Source organism: Urtica dioica, chromosome 3 (genome assembly GCF_054948205.1).
Source record: "Urtica dioica subsp. dioica isolate 48M chromosome 3, U.dioica_male_clone48M_v1_H2, whole genome shotgun sequence".
Lineage (NCBI taxonomy): Eukaryota > Viridiplantae > Streptophyta > Magnoliopsida > Rosales > Urticaceae > Urtica > Urtica dioica.
The window spans coordinates 46,084,628-46,108,203 of record NC_142758.1 but is presented as its reverse complement, the minus strand read 5'-3'; the positions used below and the strand labels follow the sequence as shown (position 1 = coordinate 46,108,203).

Here is a 23,576-nt window from a genome sequence, read left to right as displayed (position 1 = left end):
AAAGCTACCACATACTACCATTAACACATTTACTCTTGTTCCTGTTTAATTAAAAAAATGAAAAAGTAACGTCTAATAAATACCCCCACAGTCACCCCGACCTACCAACTAAGGTCATCCATGAACCCGATCGCTATCTCACCAAGTCCCCACCGGACACAGACCTTCATTTTGATTTTTCAAAAATCATATTCTCTTCTCTTCAAACGGTTTAAACTTTTAAGTAATAAAATTTAAACCTTCCTAATACTCATTAAATATAAAATAAAAAAATAAAACCCAATCACAACCAGGTTAATATTTTGGTATCACCAATTCATAACCTCTAATTAGTACGTTTTGAAATTGGTGCGATTTGCATTGACAACGTTAAGAATCATATTAGCACTGTCTTTAAAGAACCCATTTAAGAATTAGAAAAAGACAAATTGTACCAATGATAATGATTTTTTGAATAGCTTTCAACTGCCTTATAAATTTATATATATATATATATATATATATATATATATATATATATATATATTTTTAGATGAATTTACCGTTATTTAAAATGAAATGGTGAGCAATTAAAGAAAAATTAAACGCTACAAGAATAAAAGAAAATAAGTCAACAAAAATGTAAACTAAAAAGAATATTCTCAAAATAAAATGAGAAGTTAAATGTTAAGTAAAAGGTTTTTAAAATAAGAAGTTTGGGTGATTTTAAAAAAGAAAAGTAAAGAAATTATAATATAAGGGAGACAGATCTTGAAGATGATATAATAAAGGAAAGTTTAGACCCATGACATCCCAGGTGAAGATCACCAACATTGTGCCTACTTTTTCCCTAACCAAATGTATTTCTTTATTAAGGTAAGGAATTTTTGGCAGTGAAATCCTTGCATAATCAAATCCTTCTTTTACTAGTTTGGAATATAATCCATCAACTGAATCAGAAAATATTAATCTTTTAATCTATTTCTAGTACAGTATTTCATTCCACCACGTCCACTCGACGCCGCTTTTGCTAGCTTTGTTATTATTTTTATATTTCAGTTCTAATTTAGTTTATGAATTTGAATAATATTGATTAACATTTTTTTTTTAAAAGTGGGTCGTTGTCCACTGGATTTTCCCCTTTGCTCTTCCATTCCAGGCTAGCCCAAAAAAAAACTGAGCTTCTTCCATGGTGATGGTGGTGGGTTTATCATGCGATAATTTTGTTCCTTTAAAGCCGTTATATATTTGAATTTTATTCAATTTTTTCCCCAAATATATTTCCTTTTTTTATTTTTAAATTTTAATCTTTCCCCAAAAGGAATCACCAAGCAGAGCAAAAGCTCATTTCTTTCCCTTATAATTTCTATCTCCCTCTCTCTCTCTCTCTATCACTAAAAGCTTAGAACTTTGGGGGCTCAGAATCTAGGGTTAGGGTTTCGCAGCGTTTGATCGTCGTCGTGGCTACAGAATCTGGTCGATCCTCGACGATGAAACGAGGCAGGTTCGACTCGGTGATGTCTCCGAGTCGAATCAGGCTTCTCCAGATTTTCATGGCCGTTCTCTTCTTCTACATGCTGTTCATGAGCTTCGAAATCCCTCTGGTCCTCCGGACCGGAATCAACTCGGCCTCCGGCGACGACACGTACGGCTTCATCAGCGACGCGCTTCCGAGACCCCTAGCTCTGGAGGACTCCGGCGACAAGGACGCGCCGACTCGCCCGGCGAACGATCCGCGCCGAGTCGCCGCCGAGTTCGGAAAAGTCTCGGCACTCTCGTTCAACCACACCGACGATTCCTCGGAGCTTCACAGGGCCGCCAAGCACGCGTGGGCGGTCGGAAAGAAGCTCTGGTCCGATCTCGCCTCCGCGGAAACCTCCTCGAGCCCGAAGCCGGAGAATCAAACCGAGAAGTGCCCTAACTCGATCGCTCTCTCCGGCGAGGAATTCTCGGCGAGGGACAAGGTCCTTGTCCTCCCTTGCGGATTGACCCTGTGGTCCCACATCACGGTGGTGGGGACTCCGAGGTGGGCCCACGAGGAGCAGGACCCGAAGATCGCGGTGCTGAGGGAAGGAGACGAGGCGGTGATGGTGTCGCAGTTCATGATGGAGCTTCAGGGCCTGAAGACAGTCGACGGAGAAGACCCGCCGAGGATTCTCCATTTCAACCCGAGGCTGAAAGGGGATTGGAGCGGGAAACCCGTCATCGAGCAGAACACGTGTTATCGGATGCAATGGGGAACCGCTCTCCGCTGCGAGGGATGGCAATCCCGAGCCGACGAGGAGACTGGTAAAAAAAAAAAAAAAAGAATTTGATTGTTTTGTGGCTGAATTGAATTGAGCTGGTTTGTTTGTTTGTTTCTAGGTGACAATTTGTGCAAAATATATATATGTTTCTGGGGTAGGTGGGAAAAAATTTGGTGGGTTTTTTGATATTTTAGATTTCCAGCTTCACACTCAAGTCCTTAGTTGCTTTTTGTATTAGGATAACTAACTATGATTAAGACATCTTAGGATTTTACCCCTAAAGTTTTGTTATTTTCTAATCATATAGATTTGCATATGGTCCTAGTGTACTGTATTGTCTGTCTAGGCTGAGCTAGTCTAAGTTAGATGATAGACGAGGTCTTAAGTTGGTTCTGGCTATAGATTCAATACATTGTCATTTGGGAATGAATGATGTGTAATAATGTGCATGATGATATAGTAATAATTCTCTCCTTTTTTTTTTCTTCTTCTTTCTATAAGTGGGTTTTTAGTTTAGTTTATTTTTAGGAGGAGACTGTTAGATTGGTGTGATTTTCTTTTTAATTTTTAATTTTTTTTTTTTCGTGAAGTTGACGGGCAGGTGAAGTGTGAGAAGTGGATACGCGACGACGATGCTCGGTCAGAAGAGTCAAAGGCGTTATGGTGGCTAAACAGGCTGATCGGCCGGACCAAGAAAGTGACCGTGGATTGGCCGTACCCATTTGCAGAGGGAAGATTATTTGTTCTCACTGTGAGCGCTCGCTTGGAAGGCTACCACATCACCGTCGATGGCCAACACGTCACCTCTTTCCCGTATCGCACGGTGAGCCTCAAAAAAAAAAAAAAGAATGCATATGAACCGAGAGATAAATTATTGGTTGACGAACTGTAAGAGTTTTTCATCGATATGGCTTTCAGGGATTTGTTCTCGAGGATGCCACGGGACTATTTGTGAACGGAGACGTTGATGTTCACTCCGTGTTCGCGGCTTCTTTGCCCGCTTCGCATCCCAGTTTTGCGCCGCAAATGCATCTCGAGAGGTCTCCGAAATGGAAAGCCCCGAGCCTTCCCAACGGCCGAGTTGAGCTTTTCATCGGCATATTATCCGCCGGAAACCATTTCGCCGAGCGCATGGCTGTGAGGAAGTCGTGGATGCAACATAAGCTGATCAAATCTTCGCACGTCGTAGCTCGATTCTTTGTGGCACTGGTAAAGTCAGAAAAAAAAACTGTACACTTATGCGCTGGTATTGAAGATATGGAATTTGTTTAACTTTTTTTTATTACAATTCCAGCACGGTAGAAAAGAAGTAAATGTGGAGCTGAAGAAAGAAGCGGAATATTTCGGGGATATTGTTATTGTTCCTTACATGGATAACTACGATCTCGTCGTTCTAAAAACCATTGCGATCTGCGAGTATGGGGTGAGTATTACAGTACAGATTTTGAACTAAACATCATAGATTATCACTTCCGTACATATAATTGTAAATTTTCATTTTTTTTTGGCTCAGTTGCGAACGGTCGCAGCGAAGTATATCATGAAGTGCGACGACGATACGTTTGTCAGAGTAGATGCGGTGCTTAAGGAGGCACACAAATTTAGCCGAGACACAAGTCTGTATATCGGAAATATGAACTACCACCACAAACCTCTTCGGTATGGTAAATGGGCAGTGACATACGAGGTACGAATTCTCATTTTTTTATTTTCTCTTTTTCTCTTCGTGTGCCTGTAGAGAATCTAATAATGAATTCAAATATTTTCCAAGATCTCATCACGTTAGACCGAACATATATCTGATTTGCAGGAATGGCCAGAAGAGGATTACCCAGCTTATGCGAACGGTCCAGGTTACATCATATCGAGTGACATTGCAGGGTTCATCGTATCTGAGTACGAAAAACAGAAGTTGAGAGTAAGTCTCACTACCCTTCTCTGTCAGACTTTATGTTTTTATTTATACAGTCTTGTTTATAATTTTTTTTTTTGGGGGTCGAAGTTATTCAAGATGGAAGATGTGAGCATGGGAATGTGGGTGGAGAAATTCAACAGCACGAGATTGGTGGAATACGAGCACAGCGCCAAGTTTTGCCAATTCGGGTGCATCGAAGACTACTTCACGGCGCATTACCAATCGCCGAGACAGATGACTTGTATGTGGGAAAAATTGCAGCTACACGGTAAACCCCAATGCTGCAACATGAGATGACCAAGGATACATAATTATTGCTATTTCCTGTCAAAATAGAAATTTTGAGCTGAAGAAAAAACAGGATTAAGTAGCTTTTTTTTTTTGGCAGTATAATATATATATATTTATTTATATCCTGTAAATATCTGGAGTCTTTTTTTTTTATACCAATTTTGGGCTGTACTCATGCCCATTTCTAATTAATTTATTATTTTATCTATAAAGCTTCCTTGTATTCTGGGCTACCTAGTTGTAGCATTTTTGAGGTAATAAACATGATAGCCTAATCCCAAAACTATTACTAAGAAAATTGACGCATCTATTACCATTTGATAACATTTTTCTCATTTTTAATCAAAATACTAATTTGGACAATTCTACTAGTAAGCCAAGTGTGCAAATACTCTTTTGCTTTCTTCTATTTTTTTTTTTCTTTCTCTCTTTTCCCCTTTCTCTCATTCTATATTCTCTCATTCACTCTTTCAATATCTTCTTTCATCCTCGTCCATGAAAAAAGACCCCTAAAATCTGCAAAGGGGCAAACAAGTCAGAGAAGACGGCTCGAGCGAGAAAAACTTCTCGAGAATCATCAGGATTTTGTGTGTGTGACCGACCGCCGAGTCAATGCTGCTCTGAAACCCGTTGCCTGTCCCATTAATCTTGACGGGCTTGGCTTCGTTCTTTTCGTCTCTCGGTTATGGACGGTTGATTTCCTTCAAAATTAACAGGAATAGCATAAGCTCGCAAGCAAGAGCACAAACGGCGGCGAGAACGTACAAATTGAATGCTGCCACCGCCCCTTGTTTCTTCGTCCTTCTGTTTTGCAGGTCTATGATCTTGCCAGACCTTTCCGCGAATCCTCTGTAGGTTTGTCAGTGGTCGTTAGTTTCCTCGTTTTTGGGTCTCTTCTTCCCGTTCGACTCGGCTTCATGGCTCACACACGACCAACACCACAAACAATAGCCGGCCAGCGGTGGGAAAGAAAATGAAAATGAAGACATTCCTCTTTTGGTCTCTAGAGTGGTTTTGAATTTTCCGATGGTGATGATTGTTAAGTAAACAATAATTTTATGGGTGTCTTCGTTTTGAATTTATTTAGTAATAATTGGAGGTATAAAAATTGATTGTGATCGCCATTGATATAAGGAGTAAATAACTGCGTTTCTTTTGTTTCAATTCAATCGCAGTAAATTAGTAATCAATGAGGGTTTTTTGTTCCTTTTTTATATGAGAAATGAGCTTGTTTTTGAATCCTAAGTGATTTGTGATTGTGAGTGAGCTTTTTGTAGTTTATGTTTATAAATGTCAAGTATAGCTTAGATCAAGTGATTGTTTTTGCAAGTCCACAGGTTTACAAATCGTGTAATTACTCCCAGAAACTGCAAAACTGCACAAACCGGGAATCTACTAAAAAAAACGCTAATAGCAAGGGACTTGGCCCACCTTCAGAGCAGGTAGCAAAGGACTCGGCCCATATCAACGACTCATGTCATTTGTTGACATCTATGTTAAATAATCATGTCATTTGTTGACATTTAGGTCAACAAATCAACAAACTTTCCAATGTTGTCATTTGTTGACATAGTCAATAAATTAACAAATTTTTCAGTGTTGTTTTTTGTTGATATATATATGTCCCCAAATTATGTCAATTGTTGAGATATATATGTCAACAAATCGTCAAACAAATCCAGATTTTTTTTAAACCTAGATTTCTTTACATATGCGAGACTCAGAGAAAAAAATTAGAAAAAACGAAGAGGGTAAAAATGGATAAAAAAATACTCTCTCTCCTCTTTTTATTAGTCGAATTGTCCAAATTATCATTTTGATTGGAAATGGGAAATCAGTTATCAAATAGTAGTACATGCATCAATTTCTCCAAAAATATTAGGGATTATTCCTATTCTATGACTTGTACCATGATTTTGGACCAAAATCTACTAAACTCAAATAAATCCTAAACTATGACTTAATGAAATAAGTAATTACATATTTATCCTTCATATTTAGTTTATTTTTATTAGTTAATTAATAAAACAAAAACAGTTATTTAGTTTATATTATGAAAACAAACATCATTACAAAAACCCGGAGAACAGCCCTGGAAATCTCCGACACTGAAGCTCCTGGGAACGACGGTCATGGTCGCCGGAGAGCAGCCCATGGCCATCCCGGTGGCGGCGACCTCGAAGTGTCCGCCGGAACAGCCCGCCATGGATTCCGCGTAGAATTTCTGTGGTTTTTAAAGTTAAAAAACAAAGAAAAAACGATTCTCGGGATTCTGGATAATTTTGAAAAGTTTCTGAAAATTTCTGGGTTTTTTATGGGTTTTCGTTGAAGATTTATTGACGTTGATGTCAATAAAAATGCATATTTATTGACATCAATGTCAATAAATCTTCAAAGGAATTTTTCAAAATCGTTGAAGATAAATCTTCAACGAAAACCCAGAAACGTTGAAGATTTATTGACATTAATGTCAATAAAAATATTTTTATTGACATTAATGTCAATAAATCTTCAACGTTTCTGGGTTTTCGTTGAAGATTTGATTATGGGTAATTTTGAAAAGTTTCTGAAAGTTTCTGAGTTTTCGTTGAAGATTTATTTACATTAATGTCAATAAAAATGCATATTTATTGACATCAATGTAAATAAATCTTCAACGAAAACCCAGAAATTTTCAGAAACTTTTCAAAATTTTCCAGAATCCCGAGAATTGTTTTTTTATTTGTTTTTTAAGTTCAAAAACCACAGAAATTCAACGACTTAAACACTTTGAATAAGATCATATTTTTTTTCATGAAAATCTAACCCTAAACTAAAAAGACAAATTGAAAAAACAAAGATGATGAACTGAAAAACGAAAAGAGATAGTGGAAGAGAGCTGAAACCAAAACGAAAAGAAAGTCAAATAATTAAATAAGAAAGAAAATCAAATATTATTAAAAGCAAGGGTATTTTTGTATTTAGTGAAAATAGGTAGTCATAGTTTAGGATTTATTTGGGTTTAGTAGATTTTGGTCCAAAATCTTGGTACAAGTCATAGAATAGGAATAATCCCAAAATATTAAGACAATCTCAATGATCCATCTTCATGCACACACTTTCCATCACCGTGGGTTTTCTAGATTTGAGCCTGGATTTGTTGGGCCATCTTGACCGTCCTTTCCGACATCCTTCATGTGTGAGGGGTATGTGTGAATGAATTTCACATATCTTTTTAGCCACATTTTACTATGTTGGTATGAAGGTAAGCATGAGCGGAGTCAGAAATGAAACTTATAAAAAATACTAATATAATATATATATATATATATATATATATATATATTATATATATATATATTATATATATATATAATATATATATATAATAAATTTCAAACACAATATTCTTTAAATTTTTATTTATTTAAATGTCTATGACCATACTATTAATCTTTTTACCATATAGTAAATAGTCAAAATTTTAAGAGACCACAATAATGATTCAGAACAAAATCACTAGCATATTAAACTTACAAACTTGAATATAAGAAAATTGACTCACAATATAAAAGTAATAATATAGTATAAACAGAATATTATATACATTAATAATTAGAATTACTATTCATAACTTAAGCAATTGCCTTTAGTCTTCTCTCAAGTTCTTTTTTTTTTTTTTTTTTTTTTTTTTTTTTTTTCACACACACTATAAATAAGCCTAGTTACAAATAGAACAAAATATTAGTCTAAAAAAAGGAAGAACATAAGAAAAATAATATAAAAGCTGATAATTGAACTTACAGTTTATAACTTTATCATGTTTTCATAAAAGTTGTCGTGTTTTATTGTGAATTTATAGATTTTTAGTGATATATTAGGTACCGTGTTCTAAAAATAATAATAATGATTATTGGTTTAATTATCCTTGAACAATAAAAAGTTTTATTGAGTACAATTATTTTTATTGTATAAGATAGGCTTAGAAACTTTGTCGTTGTAAATCGTGTTACCTTTGTGTATAGGGAATTGTACAATATTTTTTTCTTTCTTTTTTTAAACTATATTGTACAGTTAGTCGGCATGATACCTATTTTTTACGTTTTACTATTTTTTTTTCTTTATGGTAAATTTGTTTGGATCTTTTCATCAACTAATGTGAATATTGAGAAATGGCCTGATAAGTGCTCGTGAAATGTAGTGCGGAGTTGTGCACGTTGAGCCATCCTATATATGTGGGTGTTTTATAAACTAGTATATATGTAATTTGTATTACAATTTTTAAAAAAAAAATAATATTAGCTTTGGTGTTCGAAGTTGCGCTTGGACACAACTTGAAGGGGAAAAATATATAGACGACTGTAAGTTTAGGGAGGCAAATATATAGGTCGGGGCACAATATGAGAAATAGCCTATAGAGAGGAAACGTGAAAGAAGTACTCCTAAATATGCAATGAACACTCGTAAGATTATCTGATGATTTAGATTTTAGAAAGTATTAGATAGAGTTTTCTTACAAGTAGACTTTTTACGTCTCTATGTAAACGCACATACGATAAAGCGATGAAGAAGATTGAAATAATTTTTGAGCCATGACGCAATCCAATATTTGATCAAGTGACAAAGAAAGAACATAAAACCGATGAAGCTAATACACGGATTTTGTTAATGTATTTATTTATTGGAAATTGAGTTTAGTTATTCACGCTTCATCAAGAAGATTATCGAATTCGAGAACAAACTCTACCCAAAATGGGGAGAATAATGAAGATTATGATTACAAATTATTTATATTCTAATTAAATGCTTTATAATTTTATTAGATTTTATTATATATGGTAGTTGGTTATATTTGTGTAATGTAGGCTACATATGTAGTTAGTCAACCTTAGAAATATATTCTGTTACATTTAGTTTTTAGAATTTGAATAGGAATATATATTAGAGTTTTCTTGTAAATAGGCTTTTTAGGCCTCTTTGTAAGGAAATTTTTTATTAATGGAAAAAAAATCATAAGAGAAAGTTTGTTATTCTCGGTATACCTTTGAACATAAATTAATGACTCCAAGTTGAAAAAAACATCTCTATTTCACATGTCAACTCGATTCCCATCCAGAGGCGGCTTGAGACATACGGGGCCTTGGATGATAAGCAAAATAAAAATTAAAAATAATTAGTTAAAAATATTAAAGATTATGCATTACAAAATTATGATAAATTAGATCACAAATACAAAGTTACATCTTAATAAAGATTTCCTAGTAGTCATATCATATTTGTTGACCTGTAAAATTAGTACAACAATATCTTACGAAAATACACAGACTCCGAGTAGAGGACTCCGAGTATTGAAACGATTTAGGTAAGACTTTCTCTTTATACAGACGAATCTAATACAAGAGAGCAGTGTTTTCGAAAGGTTCTAAGTGAAAGAAAGTAAGTAAAGTATTTCAAGAGTTCCCCCTCTTGAGAATCTCCGCGAGCTCCTATTTATAGTACTTGTCTGGTGTAGCTTCGTGGTTGTGGGCTCTGACGGTTATTCTGGGGAACGTGGGGTGATCACTCCCACGTTCTAGACGGTTTTTGGGTAACTTCCGCTTTCCCTTCATTGAGGTGGACGGTTACTATTCTTCGTATGGTTTTGGAACCGTTGAGGTGTGCGTTTTAGAGATTTGAAACATGTTTTCTTTTGGTTTGACTAGTCTTTGACCCACGGTCTTCTCTTCTCTCCGAAGTTCTGATCGGTAGGTTTCGTTCTTGTCTTATGAACGGTTCGTTCCTTTTCAATGGACAGCCCTTGGGTCTATTCTACCTGAGCTCGGTGCTGGATTCTTCTTTCTGCTCGGGAGTCTGACTAGCCTACTCGGTGCCTGACTAATTTATCCCACAACAGCAGCCCTCAAGTTTCTTAGTATTTTTAGCGAAAATGGTAAGGAACTATTTCGGTTTAATTGATGGCCGCGTTCATCTTTGCTTGTTCGTCTCTGAATGACCCGAGTAAAGTTCTACATTCCTTTATTTTTCACAGGATATCGTACGACGTCGTTTGTCTTTGGTAATGTTGAATCATCGCGTCGTTTCGCTTCGACGGCCAGATCTGTTTGGCTTCTTGGACAAGCTTAATCCTAGCCGTTCATGTGGTCTTTATATAAGGCCTTTCCCGAAATTTTGGCTTCATTTTACATTTCTTCTCAAATTTCGCTCTTGGTGCGTTCTCGGTTTGGTCTGCCTACTCGGACTGTGCTCCCAGTTCTCTCGTTTTTTTGCAGATCTTCCGACCTTCAAACTTGTGGGTAAGGTTTCTTTATCATTAATCCGATATATTTCTTTTTTTTTAAGGTCGTTACTCGGTGATTTGTACTTTCCTTTACTTCTCGTATTCGGACCCTCCAGACTTTAGGGATCATAGTTTCTCAACTTCCTTAGGGACATGGGAGGGCTTGCGCGTCCTGACCTGAGTTTCGACCCCCGTATTGTTCGGCGTTCGGTGCCCGACCCCGATAATGTTATCTTGTTGGATGGGACCACGTTCCCTTTCCTCAGGAGTCGAGTTTGGTATCATATCCCAGAGATCGGATGGGACCGTCCCGTAATCGCTTATGAAGAATCATGCGTGTATCCCAGTCCCAAGTCCGAGGGGGTTGATAACGAGGCAAGGGTTTTTGACTCGTCTTCCCTGTCGTGTAGGGATACCATGGTTTTGGAGATATCGTCCTCGTCCGCTTCTTCGAGGGGAAGCGAGTCGGAGTCCCGAGAGACGATGAGCCCTTCTCTTTCGCAAGACCATGACGAAGGGTATTCCCAAGGCGCTCCAGGTCCGAGCGGGAGGACTTTTGGGGTAGATCTTCCAGAGGAGGAAGATGATGCCCTGGTGTTTGAACGTAAAGAAGGCCAATTTTCGGCCAAAATTTGGACTTCTCGGGTTACCGAGAGATATATACAAGACTTGAGAGAGGAGTTTGAGATCGCGGAGGGGATCATCATCTCGGCCCCTTCAGAAGATGAGAGGGCTGATCGGCCCCTTGCCGGGAAGATTGCCTTTAACAAGGCTATCTTGAATGTGATCGGAGGACGATGCATCCTCTCATATCTCAGTTCGTCTCCGACCTGGGGTGTTCTCCTACTCAGCTCGTCCCTAATGTATATAAGATTTTTGTTGGGATGGCTGTGCTATGGGCGAAAGTTTATAATCGTCCCGTCACCTTAGAGGATTTCTCTCAGTACTATTCGCTCAAGTCGGCTCCGGGGCAGCACGGTTATTATTATGCTCGGGCCCATGACGATCAGTCTAGAGTTGTCACTCGTCTTCCTTCCAGCCAAAAAAATTGGAAGGATTATTTCTTTTGGATTGAGGGGGACGTTTTCTACGAGAGATGCCCCATAAAAGCTTCGTTCTTGAAATTGGGTGTGACTCTGGTTCGGTTTTCTTTTAATTGAGATCAGATTTCTTATCTGGTTTCCTTATTTGTTGTATGCTTTGTTTCAGGTCCTCTTCCGCAATAACCCGAAGACGAGCGACCGCTTCATTCCGAGATTTTCGATATCTCGGAGGCTGATCGATCAACTTTTGTTCTGTCAGATCCAGATTTGCTCGACCAATACTACTATTATCCATACTCAAGTAAGTATTCATATTAGATTGATTATGTACTTAATCTTTTCTTGTTCTCATTTACTTGCCTTGCTTAACAGAAATCGCAAAGATGGCAAGAAAAAGAACTGCTCCCGAGCAGGTCCCTCCAAACCCGAAACGCTCTAAGGCGCCCAAAACTTCTGCCCCGGGCAAGCGGACGGCTCCATCTTCCTCGAAGATTTCGGAGTGTCCTAGTCCTTCCCCTGGGAAGAAGCATGTCGAGCCTTCTGCTATTTCTGATCACCTGACACTGATCATCTCCTTCCTTCATGAACATCTTCCTGCCGAGAAGGTTCAGATGATTCAGAAGTCGGAGCCATTGGAAAGGCTTTCTCAAGTTACCGACTCTGTGGTTTCGGTATGTTTTTATATTCAGCTAGTCGGATCCTCATTCATTTCTTTCTCTAATTTCGAACTGATCCCTTTGAATCCTTGCAGAGCTTTGTTGGAGTGATTGGCCTGGTCGGATCACTGAGTTCCGAGCTCTCATCTTTGAGGCGACGCAACGATCGCTTCCTGAAGGAGAGGGATGCGGCCAAGGAAGAGGTGGCAAGGGTTCGGTCGGAGCTCGAGCAGAAATTCCAGGAGGACCTCGAGGCTGCTCGTTTAGCGGCGGTTGAAGCGTACAAAGCTTCCGAAGATTATCGCAACATGCGAGATGATCTTTATACCGCTGGGATCAACGAAGCTGTTTGAATCCTTGGCCCGAAGAATCCTTCGCTGGATACTACGGACCTCGACGGGGATTCAGAGTCAATGGAGGAAGATCCCGAGCAGAGAGCCAATGACGACCAAGGGGATGGAGCCGACCTGGATTAGGAGTTCCTTGTTTTTCTTCTTCTTTTTATTAACCTGCCCGTGTTTCCCGTAGTCGGATTTCTTTTATTATGTAACTTTTTACCCTCTTGGGTTTTGATAACATTTCTTTGTAATCGGAGTTTTATTTTATTTGTGCTTTTGTTATTTTCAAGAATTCAGCAAGATAAAGTACGACTAAGTGACAAAAGCTGAAATTAACTATGGTTAATAAACTCGAGTTTTCTAAAAGAAAATTATTTAGACTTTTAAAATTGTTGGAATTTTGTGTGCGTAGCCTTCCTGCCCCGAAGTTTATCTTGAAGAATTAAAGAAAACATGCACTGGATACCGAGCAGAAAACATAATTAAGAAGGTGATATCTATTTTGAAATAAAACGACCATGATGCGCGTATGTTTAAACTTTGCGTATGCGACCAAGCCACTTTTTGAATTAGAAAAGTACATGCGACCAAGCCGCTTTTTGAATTAAAGGAAGTGTTTAAGTAAAGAAATGGCGAAGGTGTTCAGCGTTCCAAGGATTCTTTTCCATATCACCACTTAGTTGCTGTAGTCGGTATGCCCCGTTTCCGAAATCTTCTCGGATGATATAGGGTCCTTCCCAATTTGCACCAAGGGCTCCATCTTGTTGGATTTTTGTGTGGAGAAAAATCTTTCTGAGGACTTTGTCGCCGACTTTGAATGATCTTGGTCGGACTTTCCTGTTGAAACACCGAGTAACTTTTTGTTGGTTAGCAAGATTTCTTAATCTAGCTTTTTCTCTTTTTTCTTCAAGTAAGTCTAAGTTAATTTTTAAGATTTCATTATTTGTCTCAGTGGAGTAGCATTCTCTTCTCACCGCTGGTATCATAACATCGGTTGGAATGACCGCGTCGGAACCGTATGCGAGAGAGAAAGGCGTTTCGCCAGTTGCAGAGTGCTCGGTGGTTCTGTATGACCAGAGAACTTCCTGGAGGACATCTACCCATTCCGACTTTTGCTCGTCCAGTTTTGTCTTCAGACCATGCTTTATAGTTTTGTTGACGGCTTCCACTAATCCGTTGGATTGTGGTCGGACTGGAGTAGAGAAAACTTTGTTAATGCCATATTTTTCACAAAAACTTTTGAATGAGTCGCAATCAAATTGAGTTCCGTGGTCGGACACAATTTTGACCGGGATCCCAAATCGCGTAATAATATTTTTCCATACAAATTTTTCAATAGCATGAGCGGTTATTTTGTTCAAGGGTTCAGCTTCAACCCATTTTGAAAAATAATCGATAGCTACTATTGCGTACCTGCATCCACCCCGACCTGTTGGTAATGCTCCGATTAGATCTATTCCCCATTCTGCGAATGGAATCGGGCATGTGAGGGTGATGAGAGGATTGGGAGGAACCTCGGGATGTTAGAGAATTTCTGGCACTTGATGCATCTTTGTGTCATCCGTCGAGCATCAGCTTTTAATGTGGGCCAGTAGAGCCCTTGTCGGATGATCTTTTGTGCCAGCGTTTCACTTCTGATGTGGCTTTCGCATATTCCCTCGTGGATTTCTCTGAGAGCGTATTCGGCTTCATCTTCATCCAGGCATCTGAGGAGGGCTTGGAAAAAACCCTCTTTTGTAGAGATTTTGACCTTCTAGGAAATACCGAGCAGCTCTGAATTTCAAACTTCTGGCTTTGTTCTTATCATTGGGCAAAGCCCCATGCTTCAAGTACTCCTTAATCGGAGTTTGCCATGATTCCCGATTGCTGATTTGAAGCACGAGAGGGACCTGTTCGACGCTTGATTGCCCAATTCTGATTACTGGGATTGACTCCGAGTCGGATCCTTGGGTTTCCAATTTTGCTAAAGCGTCAGCCTCCTCATTCATAGCCCTGGGGATTTGAGTAATTTCGCAGAGTTCGAATTCATTTGTCAGGCTTCTGGCCTTCTTGGCATATAGCGACATTTTTTCGCCTTTTGCCTTGTCTCCTTCTAGATTAGATAGCGCAATCCCGACTCCGGAGCCCTTTTCGTTGGCTGCTCCATCTACGTACATATCCCAAACCGGGAAATCAATCGGTCTGTACGTGAATTCTGCAATGAAGTCAGCTACTACTTTTCCTTTGATTGCTGGTCGGGGGCTGAAGCGTATATCGTATTGTGTCAGCTCGATCGACCATTTCATTAATCTTCCGGACACATCGGGTTTTTGCAACACCTGGCGGAGCGGGAAATTGGTAAGAACTGTGATCGGATGTGCGAGGAAATAGTGTTTCAGCTTCCCCGATGCGGTGGTGAGGGCGAAGGCTAACTTCTCGAGCTCCGGGTATTTTCCTTCCGCCTCGTTGAGACGTCGCGAAGTATAATAAACCGGGACCTGGTGTTTTCCCTCATTCTTGATTAATGCTGAGCTGACTGCATGCTCCGATACGACTAAGTAAATTTCCAGGGGCTCTCATTCCTGTACTTTTCTTAAAGTAAGAGGCCATGCCAAGTGCTCCTTCAGAGATTCGAAACTCTCATTGCATTGCTTGGTCCATTCAAATTCTTTGGAGCCTCTGAGCGCATTAAAGAAGTGAATGCTTCGATCAGTTGATCTTGAAATAAAACGGCTTAATGCAGTTATGCACCCTGTCAACTTCTGTACTTCTTTTATGTTTCGCGGCGGCGCCATGTTCATTAAGGCGGTGATCTTTTCTGGATTCACTTCGATGCCTCGTTCGTGAACGATGAAACCTAAGAATCTTCCTGCAGAGACACCAAAAGTACATTTTAGAGGATTAAGTTTCATGCGATATTGTCTTAAAATTTCGAATGATCTTCTAAGATCATCCGTATGTTCGTTTATTTTTCGGCTTTTAACCAGTAAATCGTCAATGTATGCTTTCATTGTGATTCCGAGTAATTCGGCGAACATGCGATTTACTAATCTCTGGTATGTTGCTCCCGCATTTTTTAATCCGAAGGGCATTACTGTGTAGCAGTATAGCCCTCGATCAGTTATAAATGCCGTGTGATCTTGGTCGGGACCATACATGGGGATTTGATTATATCCAGAGTAAGCATCCATGAAGCTTAACATTTCATGACCTGCTGTGGCGTCTACTAATTGATCTATTCTCGGCATAGGGAAACTATCCTTTGGGCAAGCCTTGTTCAGATTTGTAAAATCTACACAAGTTCTCCATTTCCCGTTAGGTTTCTTGACCAAGACGGGATTGGCTACCCATTTTGGATATTTAGTTTCTTTTATCGACCCGTTAGAAATTAGCTTATCTACCTCTTCTTTTAAGGCTATATACCTCTCGAAGTTCAATGCCCTTCTCTTTTGCCTAATAGGTTTTTCCTTAGGATCTATATTTAACCTATGACACGCTATTTGAGGATCTATCTCCGTCATGTCGGACTGTGACCAGGCAAATATGTCTAAGCTATTAGACAAAAGAGAAATTAAGTTATTTCTGGTACCTGATTCAAGATATTTTCCAATCTTGAGTTTCTTCTCAGGTTGTTTCGGATCCGGAGTGATCTCTTCGACTTCATCTCCTGGGCCAATTTCTTCTCGACTCGGAAGGCGTGGGTCGAAGTCTGAGTCGATCATCATAACTTTGTGGACATCTTTGTCCTGACTCTCTTTGAGATAATTTGCATAACAGCTTCTTGCGATAGCCTGTGTACCGACTACTTCACCTACTCCGTGCTCGGTAGGAAACTTCATCTTCAAATACTCCATCGAAGCGATGGCCCCGAGGGATTGCAAAGTTGGCCTGCCAATGATTGCGTTGAACGAAGATTTACCTGGAACTACCACCCATGGAGTGTTAGTGGTTTTACTTCTTGGGTTCTCTCCCACAGTTATAGGGAGTGAGATTATTCCCTTGGGCTGAATTGAGTCTCCTGTGAACCCATAGAGATTTTCAGGGGAAGGAGCCAACGCGTCTTGCTTAAGACCCATTTTGTTGAATGTGTCTTCATAGAGCACATCGACAGCACTCCCAGTATCCACTAATATTCGGTGAACGTTCCTGTTTCCGATAAGAGCTGATATAACTAGTGGATCGTTGTGAGGGAACATTACCCACCGAGCATCTTCTGCTGTAAAGGTGATTGGCTCTGAGCTAGGTTTGGCTATCTTGCTGGGCCTTCGTTCGGTCGTAAACAAAATTTGTCGGGGTCCCGCATAGGCTTCTCTTACATAGCTCTTTTGAGCGCTCCTTGAGTTTCCTCCCACATGTGGTCCTCCGACTATGAGCGAGATTTCAGCGTATGCTTCACCTTTATGATCCCCTTGATCCCCTTGCTCGGCCTTGAATTTCTTCAATGCTCCTCTTCGGATTAAAGCTTCTATAGCTTCTTTGAGGTTAAAACAGTCTGCAGTGCGGTGACCAATATCCGCGTGAAAATCACAGTATTTTGTTTTATCTCTTTTTGAGATATCCTTCTTGATTGGTCTTGGCTTGGGGAAATCTTCTTTATCCTGTGTAAGACTGAATATCTCCTCTATCGAGGTATTGAGTTTATGATACTTATCAAACTTACTGGAAAAAGGCTTCAGGGGTCCTGCTCCAGACCAGCTTTTCTTTGGTGGGCGGTTATCTTCTGACTGCCGCTCCCTGTGCTCTTCTCGGTAACTTTTTGGTGGTTTTGCTTTTCTTGCCGCCAACCTTGCTTCCTCCGCGTTGATATATTTCTGAGCTCTCTTCAGGAAATCGTTGTAGTCTTTTGGACTAGTCTTCTGAAGTGATCACCAGAACTCTGATTCAGTTCGGACGCCGGAGGAGATCCCGAAGAGCTTAAAATCTTCATTCAGATCGTCAACCTGAAGAGCTTGCTCCGAGTAGCGATTAATAAAATCTTTCAATGACTCATCATGGGCTTGTCTCACCGCTAGCAGTCTTTCCTTGGGAGTTTTCCCCGAGCTGGAGCCGACAAACTGTTCCATGAATTTTCTGGATAACTGTTTCCAGGATCCTATGGAGTTTGGCTTTAGCTTTCTATACCACCTTTTGGCTGAGCCTGTTAGAGTGATAGAGAACGCCCTGCACATAACTTATGGTCCTGCTCCTTGCAGCGACATCCAAGAAGAGAAAGTGTCTAGATGGTCTCCCGGGTCGGTCTTACCATCGTATATTGGGATGCTCGACATCCTGAAGCGATCAGGTAACGGGTGTTCTAACACTCATGCCGTGAAATGGGAGACAGCCTCTCCAACTTTTGAGGTAGACTCCTTCTGGCCAAGAGCCACCTCCTCGATTCGGCGCTCCAATCTTTTGAAATTTGTTTCGTTGGTGCTCGCGCTGTCTTCAGTTTCTGAGCTTCCTATGCTATTTCTGAAAGTGTTTGAACGACTTTTATCCATAGTGGGCTGGTACCGATCAGGAATCTTTTCCTGACTGGACTGCTCCTTCTCGGAATCAGAGTCATCTTCCATCCTATCATACCGATCTTTAGCATGTTTCCGAGGTTTCTTAACCTGCGGATCCTGCCCAACGGGTTCTTTCCCTGATCGGTGCGAGGGTTCTTCATCTGGGATCACTACCGCGCTTCGCAGTGTGACTTTCCACGCCTGCAACCTTCTCTTCAGCTCCATGTTATTCGCCTCTAAGACCGAAAGGCGCTCTTGCATCTGTCTGAATTGTTCTTCGAGACTAGATTCCGGGAGAAGTTCAGCTATTTCTTCCAAGGTGAGAGGAAAGGTGCGATTGTGATGCTCTATCTCCGTCTCCTGGTTGGGGACAGTAGTCGGGGTGGATGAACTAGCCATATTCTTCAGCTTCGGACCCCCTCCTTCTAGCGCCAACTGTTGACCTGTAAAATTAGTACAACAATATCTTACGAAAATACACAGACTTCGAGTAGAGGACTCCGAGTATTGAAACGATTTAGGTAAGACTTTCTCTTTATACATATTTCGAAAGGTTCTAAGTGAAAGAAAGCAAGTAAAGTATTCCAAGAGTTCCCCCCCTTGAGAATCTCCGCGAGCTCCTATTTATACTTGTCTGGTGTAGCTTCGTGGTTGTGGGCTCTGACGGTTATTCTGGGGAACGTGGGGTGATCACTCCCACGTTCTAGACGGTTTTTGGGTAACTGCCGATTTCCCTTCATTGAGGTGGACGGTTACTATTCTTCGTATGGTTTTGGAACCGTTGATGTGTGCGTTTTAGAGATTTGAAACATGTTTTCTTTTGGTTTGACTAGTCTTTGACCCACGGTCTTCTCTTCTCTCCGAAGTTCTGATCGGTAGGTTTCGTTCTTGTCTTATGAACGGTTTGTTCCTTTTCAATGGACAGCCCTTGGGTCTATTCTACCTGAGCTCGGTGCTGGATTCTTCTTTCTGCTCGGGAGTCTGACTAGCCTACTCGGTTGACTAATTTATCCCGTAACAATATCTATATATTTTTTTTTTATAAAATTCAATTTCATAATCAAATTCTTACTAGTGATAAGTTGAAAAAAATAATAGAAGCACAAGTTAAAAATTATAATGTGAATAAAAAAACAAGTAGAAAAAAATTAGTAGATAAAGAATGATAAAAGATGAAAATACTTAATATAATCAATATGTCCTTCAATATAAAACTCTTTATGTTATATTTCTTTTCACTTTTTTTTTCCGTCTACTTTTTAGTTACTGTTTTTTTGTGGGCTTTGAATACTTCATACGTTTGCTTAAAACAATTTAGAATGAATACGAAAAAGAGCATATTGAACGCAGAAATTACCAAGAAACTCATATTATTGAGATTTATTAATGTATAAAAAGTCAAGTGACAAAGCATTTTTCACTTTTTTTTTGTCTACTTTTTATTTACTGTTTTTTTGTGGGCTTTGAATACTTCATACGTTTGCTTAAAACAATTTAGAATGAAAACGAAAAAGAGCATATTGGACGCAAAAATTACAAAGAAACTCCTATTATTGAGATTTATTAATGTATAAAAAGTTAAGTTTTCTATAATCTATAGATAGTTAATTAGACAAAGCTCATTGGCATATTCGTTCCGTTGTTTTAAGTTGAGCATCCTTATGATATTAGTGCATTTGTATCAACATAATGACTTTTTTATATTTTTGGGTTTTTCTTAAATGGGGCTAGTGAATGGGTGGGGTCTTGGGCAATTGACCCTTTTGCCCTCTCCTTGAACCAGGCCTGTTCCAATCCTTTATTTATTCCAATTCTAACTGTTGCCTTTCGTGATATTCTTTTTTTCAACAAAAATAGTTAGAAAAGTAGATCCTATAGAAGAGTATTATCTCATCAAAGCATAATCAATTCGGTTAAAATTACCACGAATACAATAGACAAGACTAATAAGTAAAACAGTACAATTTATTTGTAACCTTGGTACGTAAAATAACCACGTGCTACTCCCCAAAGTTGTACATATCGAGCAGATATTTCGGCACCATCGAGAATCAGCATAGATCCAACACTAGGAACCCAGTAAAATAGACTCCACGGATATCGAACAACATAATTAAGTGCTCATAAAATAAGAGCACACCTTATCCAATCGAATTTCGAACATAAAAAAAGTTAGTAGGTAAAATATTAGTCCAACTAATGACGCGTGGCCATAAAAACCGAAGAATCGCCCGAAAACACGTGCTCGAACAGTTATCACAAAAAAAAAAAATTTACATAACCGTCCACTTCCAATAAAAGTGACAATAACTGAATAACTTCCATAACGTGGGTCTAATCAATCCACGTACCCGGACACTAAGTCTCTATAAATAGCATAAAGAAGAATATAAGAGGAGACATTTTCTTACACGTACACATCACATATTTCATCTATCGTATCACCTCATTTTTTCTCTTATTTAGTTTCACTTAGTTCATAGAGTTTCGGCACATTGTAACATATTTGAGATATAACATATTTTTAGGGGAGATTATGTATCATTTATATTAAACTGATGAGAGATGTATGATATTTATGAAAACTGAGAGAATAAATTGTGCATTTCGAATAAACACATGGAACATTATTGATATTTAAAGACAATGAATGACTTTAAATTTAGGACACTGTAGCTAAATAGCTAATGACAAACATGAATTTGATAAATAAGTGAATATTTGGTTAATTTTGTAATCTAATCATTGACGAAGATAAATGTCTAAAAAAAGTCCACGGTACTCTTATACTCTTATGATTACTAACCCCTATTTTCAAAGAAACTGAAAAAGGGCACAAGTTTAAGATGGAAACTAAATTAATTAAGTAACGAGACATCAATATCATATTTGACTTTTTTTAAACAGAAACAAAATATAAAATAAAATAAATTCCTTTCACAACCGGGAATCCCAAAAACTTCAATCCAAAAGCATCGCGAAAGACATTTTACAAACAAAATCGAATATTGTTAATATTGTTAATTTTTATTAATACAACGAAACCGACTGCATATTAACATAAATGAATAGAATATAATATAAATTAAGGATAAATTACGTAAATGCCCCCTGGACTTTTGACCATTTAACAACGTGGTCCATACTTTTATTTTTCTTACAGCGTCACCCTTGAACTTTGACAATCTTACAAACTTAGTCCTTCCGTCTATTTTTCTCAACAATCCATCCATTTTTGCCCATGTGATTTGCATGTGACTATTTAAACAGGGACAAAATTGTAAAATAACAAAAAAATATTGATTTTATAATTATTTAATATTATTAAAAATTATTATTTATTATATAAAAAATAAATAAAAATAAAATAATTATGTAAAATATGAATTTTTAATAAAAATGAATTGTAAAAATGAATTATTATTTATTATTAATTTTCTATTATCGTGAAAAAAAACAAATATAATGGAAATGTATAAAAAAAAAGTATTAAAAAAGACAACAAACAAAATGAAAAATGAAATTTTTTAATTTTAATTTATTAATTTTAAATATAAAATAATTAAAAAAAGATATATAGATAATTTTAAATATTCAAGTTATTACACAAGTTAAAATAGACGGAATATACTCCCAAAATTTGACGGAAGGACTAAGTTTGTAAGAATATGAAAGTTTAAAGGTGACGCTGTAAGAAAAATAAAAGTAAGGACCACGTTGTTAAATGGTCAAAAGTTCAAGGGGCATTTATGTAATTTATCCATAAATTAACGAATATTAACAAAGAGTCACATTATGATGCTTGCGACTATGTTCAGTAATTAATAACCTACACAGAAACGATGTTGTAAATATAGGATCCAGCCAGATTAGAGTATGAATATACAACATGAAATATCGTGTCCATACAAAGTATGGATATTATTTTTACAAAACTAAATCATGAACGATATTCTTTTAACAAAAATAAATTGAACGACTTAAATTAAATCAGTATGCCAAAAAACCAGGGAGAACGAAAATGCCAGAATGAAGATTGCTCAAAATTTTAAGTACAAAATCTTTAATTAATTACCGTGATAACTAATAACTGGTTCCTAAAATTGTGGGATATATATTTTTCATTGTAATGTAATTAATTTTGTAATCCACAAGATTAACAAAAAGGCAATTATTGGCTAGAGGCGATTTTTAACGCTGATTTGTTAAGGGTAGTCAATTAAAAATAAAATAGACATTACGTATTAATAAGAGAAAATATCAAGAGTATCCCTCTTGTTTAATCGAAATGCGAGATTTATCCCTTCAATTTTTAAAAATATCAGACATATCTCTTCAGTTTAATATAAATGACATATACCTCTCCTAAAAAAATGTTATATGACAAATATCACCCTTTTCGTTTATATTTTACAAAAAAATATTTTGAACTCCCCAAAATACCTTTAATGAAATAATTTTTTATTTTCTATTCTATATACAAAAAAAAAATTAAATTAAAATATTTCTTTATAAAAAGTTAAGGATTTTTTTTTTATAAAGAGAGATTTTGATTTTTTTTTAAAAATAAAATAGTAAATAAATATTTATTATATTAAGGATATTTTGGGGAGTTCAATATATATATATATATATATATATATATATATATATATATATATATATTTTGTAAAAAATAAACGAAAATGGTGATATTTGTAATATAACATTTTTTTAGGGGAGATATATGTCATTTATATTAAACTGAAGGAACATGTATGATATTTCTAGAAATCGAAGAGATAAATCTCGCATTTCGATTAAACACAGAGATACTGTTGATATTTTCCCTATTAATAACTAAAGGCCACGTTTGTGATTTTGGGTATTTTAAAAATAAAATTCAAACTTTGGCTAAAATACAATTTAAACGTTTCAAGTGACATACTTGATATAATTTTTCTTAAATTTAACAACTTTTGAACATAATAGTTCTCTATATCTGTCTATATATGGATAATTAGGCCAGTAGTATAATAGCTTACTCTATTTTTAAAGAATAATCAACGTTTTATTTTATTAAAAAAATAGTCCATTAGGTCAAAATAAGTTAAATTAACTAAAATAGTTAATTTAATTTCCTTTGGCCAAACCGAAATAAATTAAACTAACTAAAACATTTAATTTAATTTATTTCAATATGGAGAACTATTTTCTTAATAAAATGAAATTTTGCCTAAAATATTGAAAGAAATTAAATGATTGCCTAATCGCAACACATAATTTATCTTTGCCACCACCGTTTTCATTGCCTCTTAATGCTGGCGAATAAAGCGTACGTAAAGAATCCTCTCCAGCAGTGCTCACATAAAAAAAAATGCCAAGAATCCAATTCCAGAATCTTACCT

The 23,576-nt window shown here is 37.5% G+C and overlaps 2 protein-coding genes across 2 annotated transcripts; one reads left to right on the top strand and one right to left on the bottom strand.

Moving 5' to 3' along the window:
- Positions 1-1,094: 1,094 nt before the first annotated feature.
- Positions 1,095-4,523, top strand: LOC149403146 (hydroxyproline O-galactosyltransferase GALT6-like). The gene is made up of 7 exons (XM_089609221.1): positions 1,095-2,268; positions 2,816-3,048; positions 3,144-3,434; positions 3,520-3,648; positions 3,739-3,912; positions 4,036-4,143; positions 4,228-4,523. Exons 1-7 carry the CDS (start codon positions 1,470-1,472, stop codon positions 4,435-4,437), a joined length of 1,944 nt encoding a protein of 647 aa, XP_089465347.1. The 5' UTR covers positions 1,095-1,469; the 3' UTR covers positions 4,438-4,523.
- Positions 4,524-13,400: 8,877 nt separating this feature from the next.
- On the bottom strand, positions 13,401-17,970 carry LOC149403145 (uncharacterized). The gene is made up of 8 exons (XM_089608642.1): positions 17,946-17,970; positions 16,519-17,324; positions 15,292-16,230; positions 14,489-15,201; positions 14,239-14,430; positions 14,138-14,189; positions 13,699-13,854; positions 13,401-13,580 (listed from the first exon to the last, which is right to left on the bottom strand). Exons 1-8 carry the CDS (start codon positions 17,968-17,970, stop codon positions 13,401-13,403), a joined length of 3,063 nt encoding a protein of 1,020 aa, XP_089464768.1.
- Positions 17,971-23,576: the final 5,606 nt, after the last annotated feature.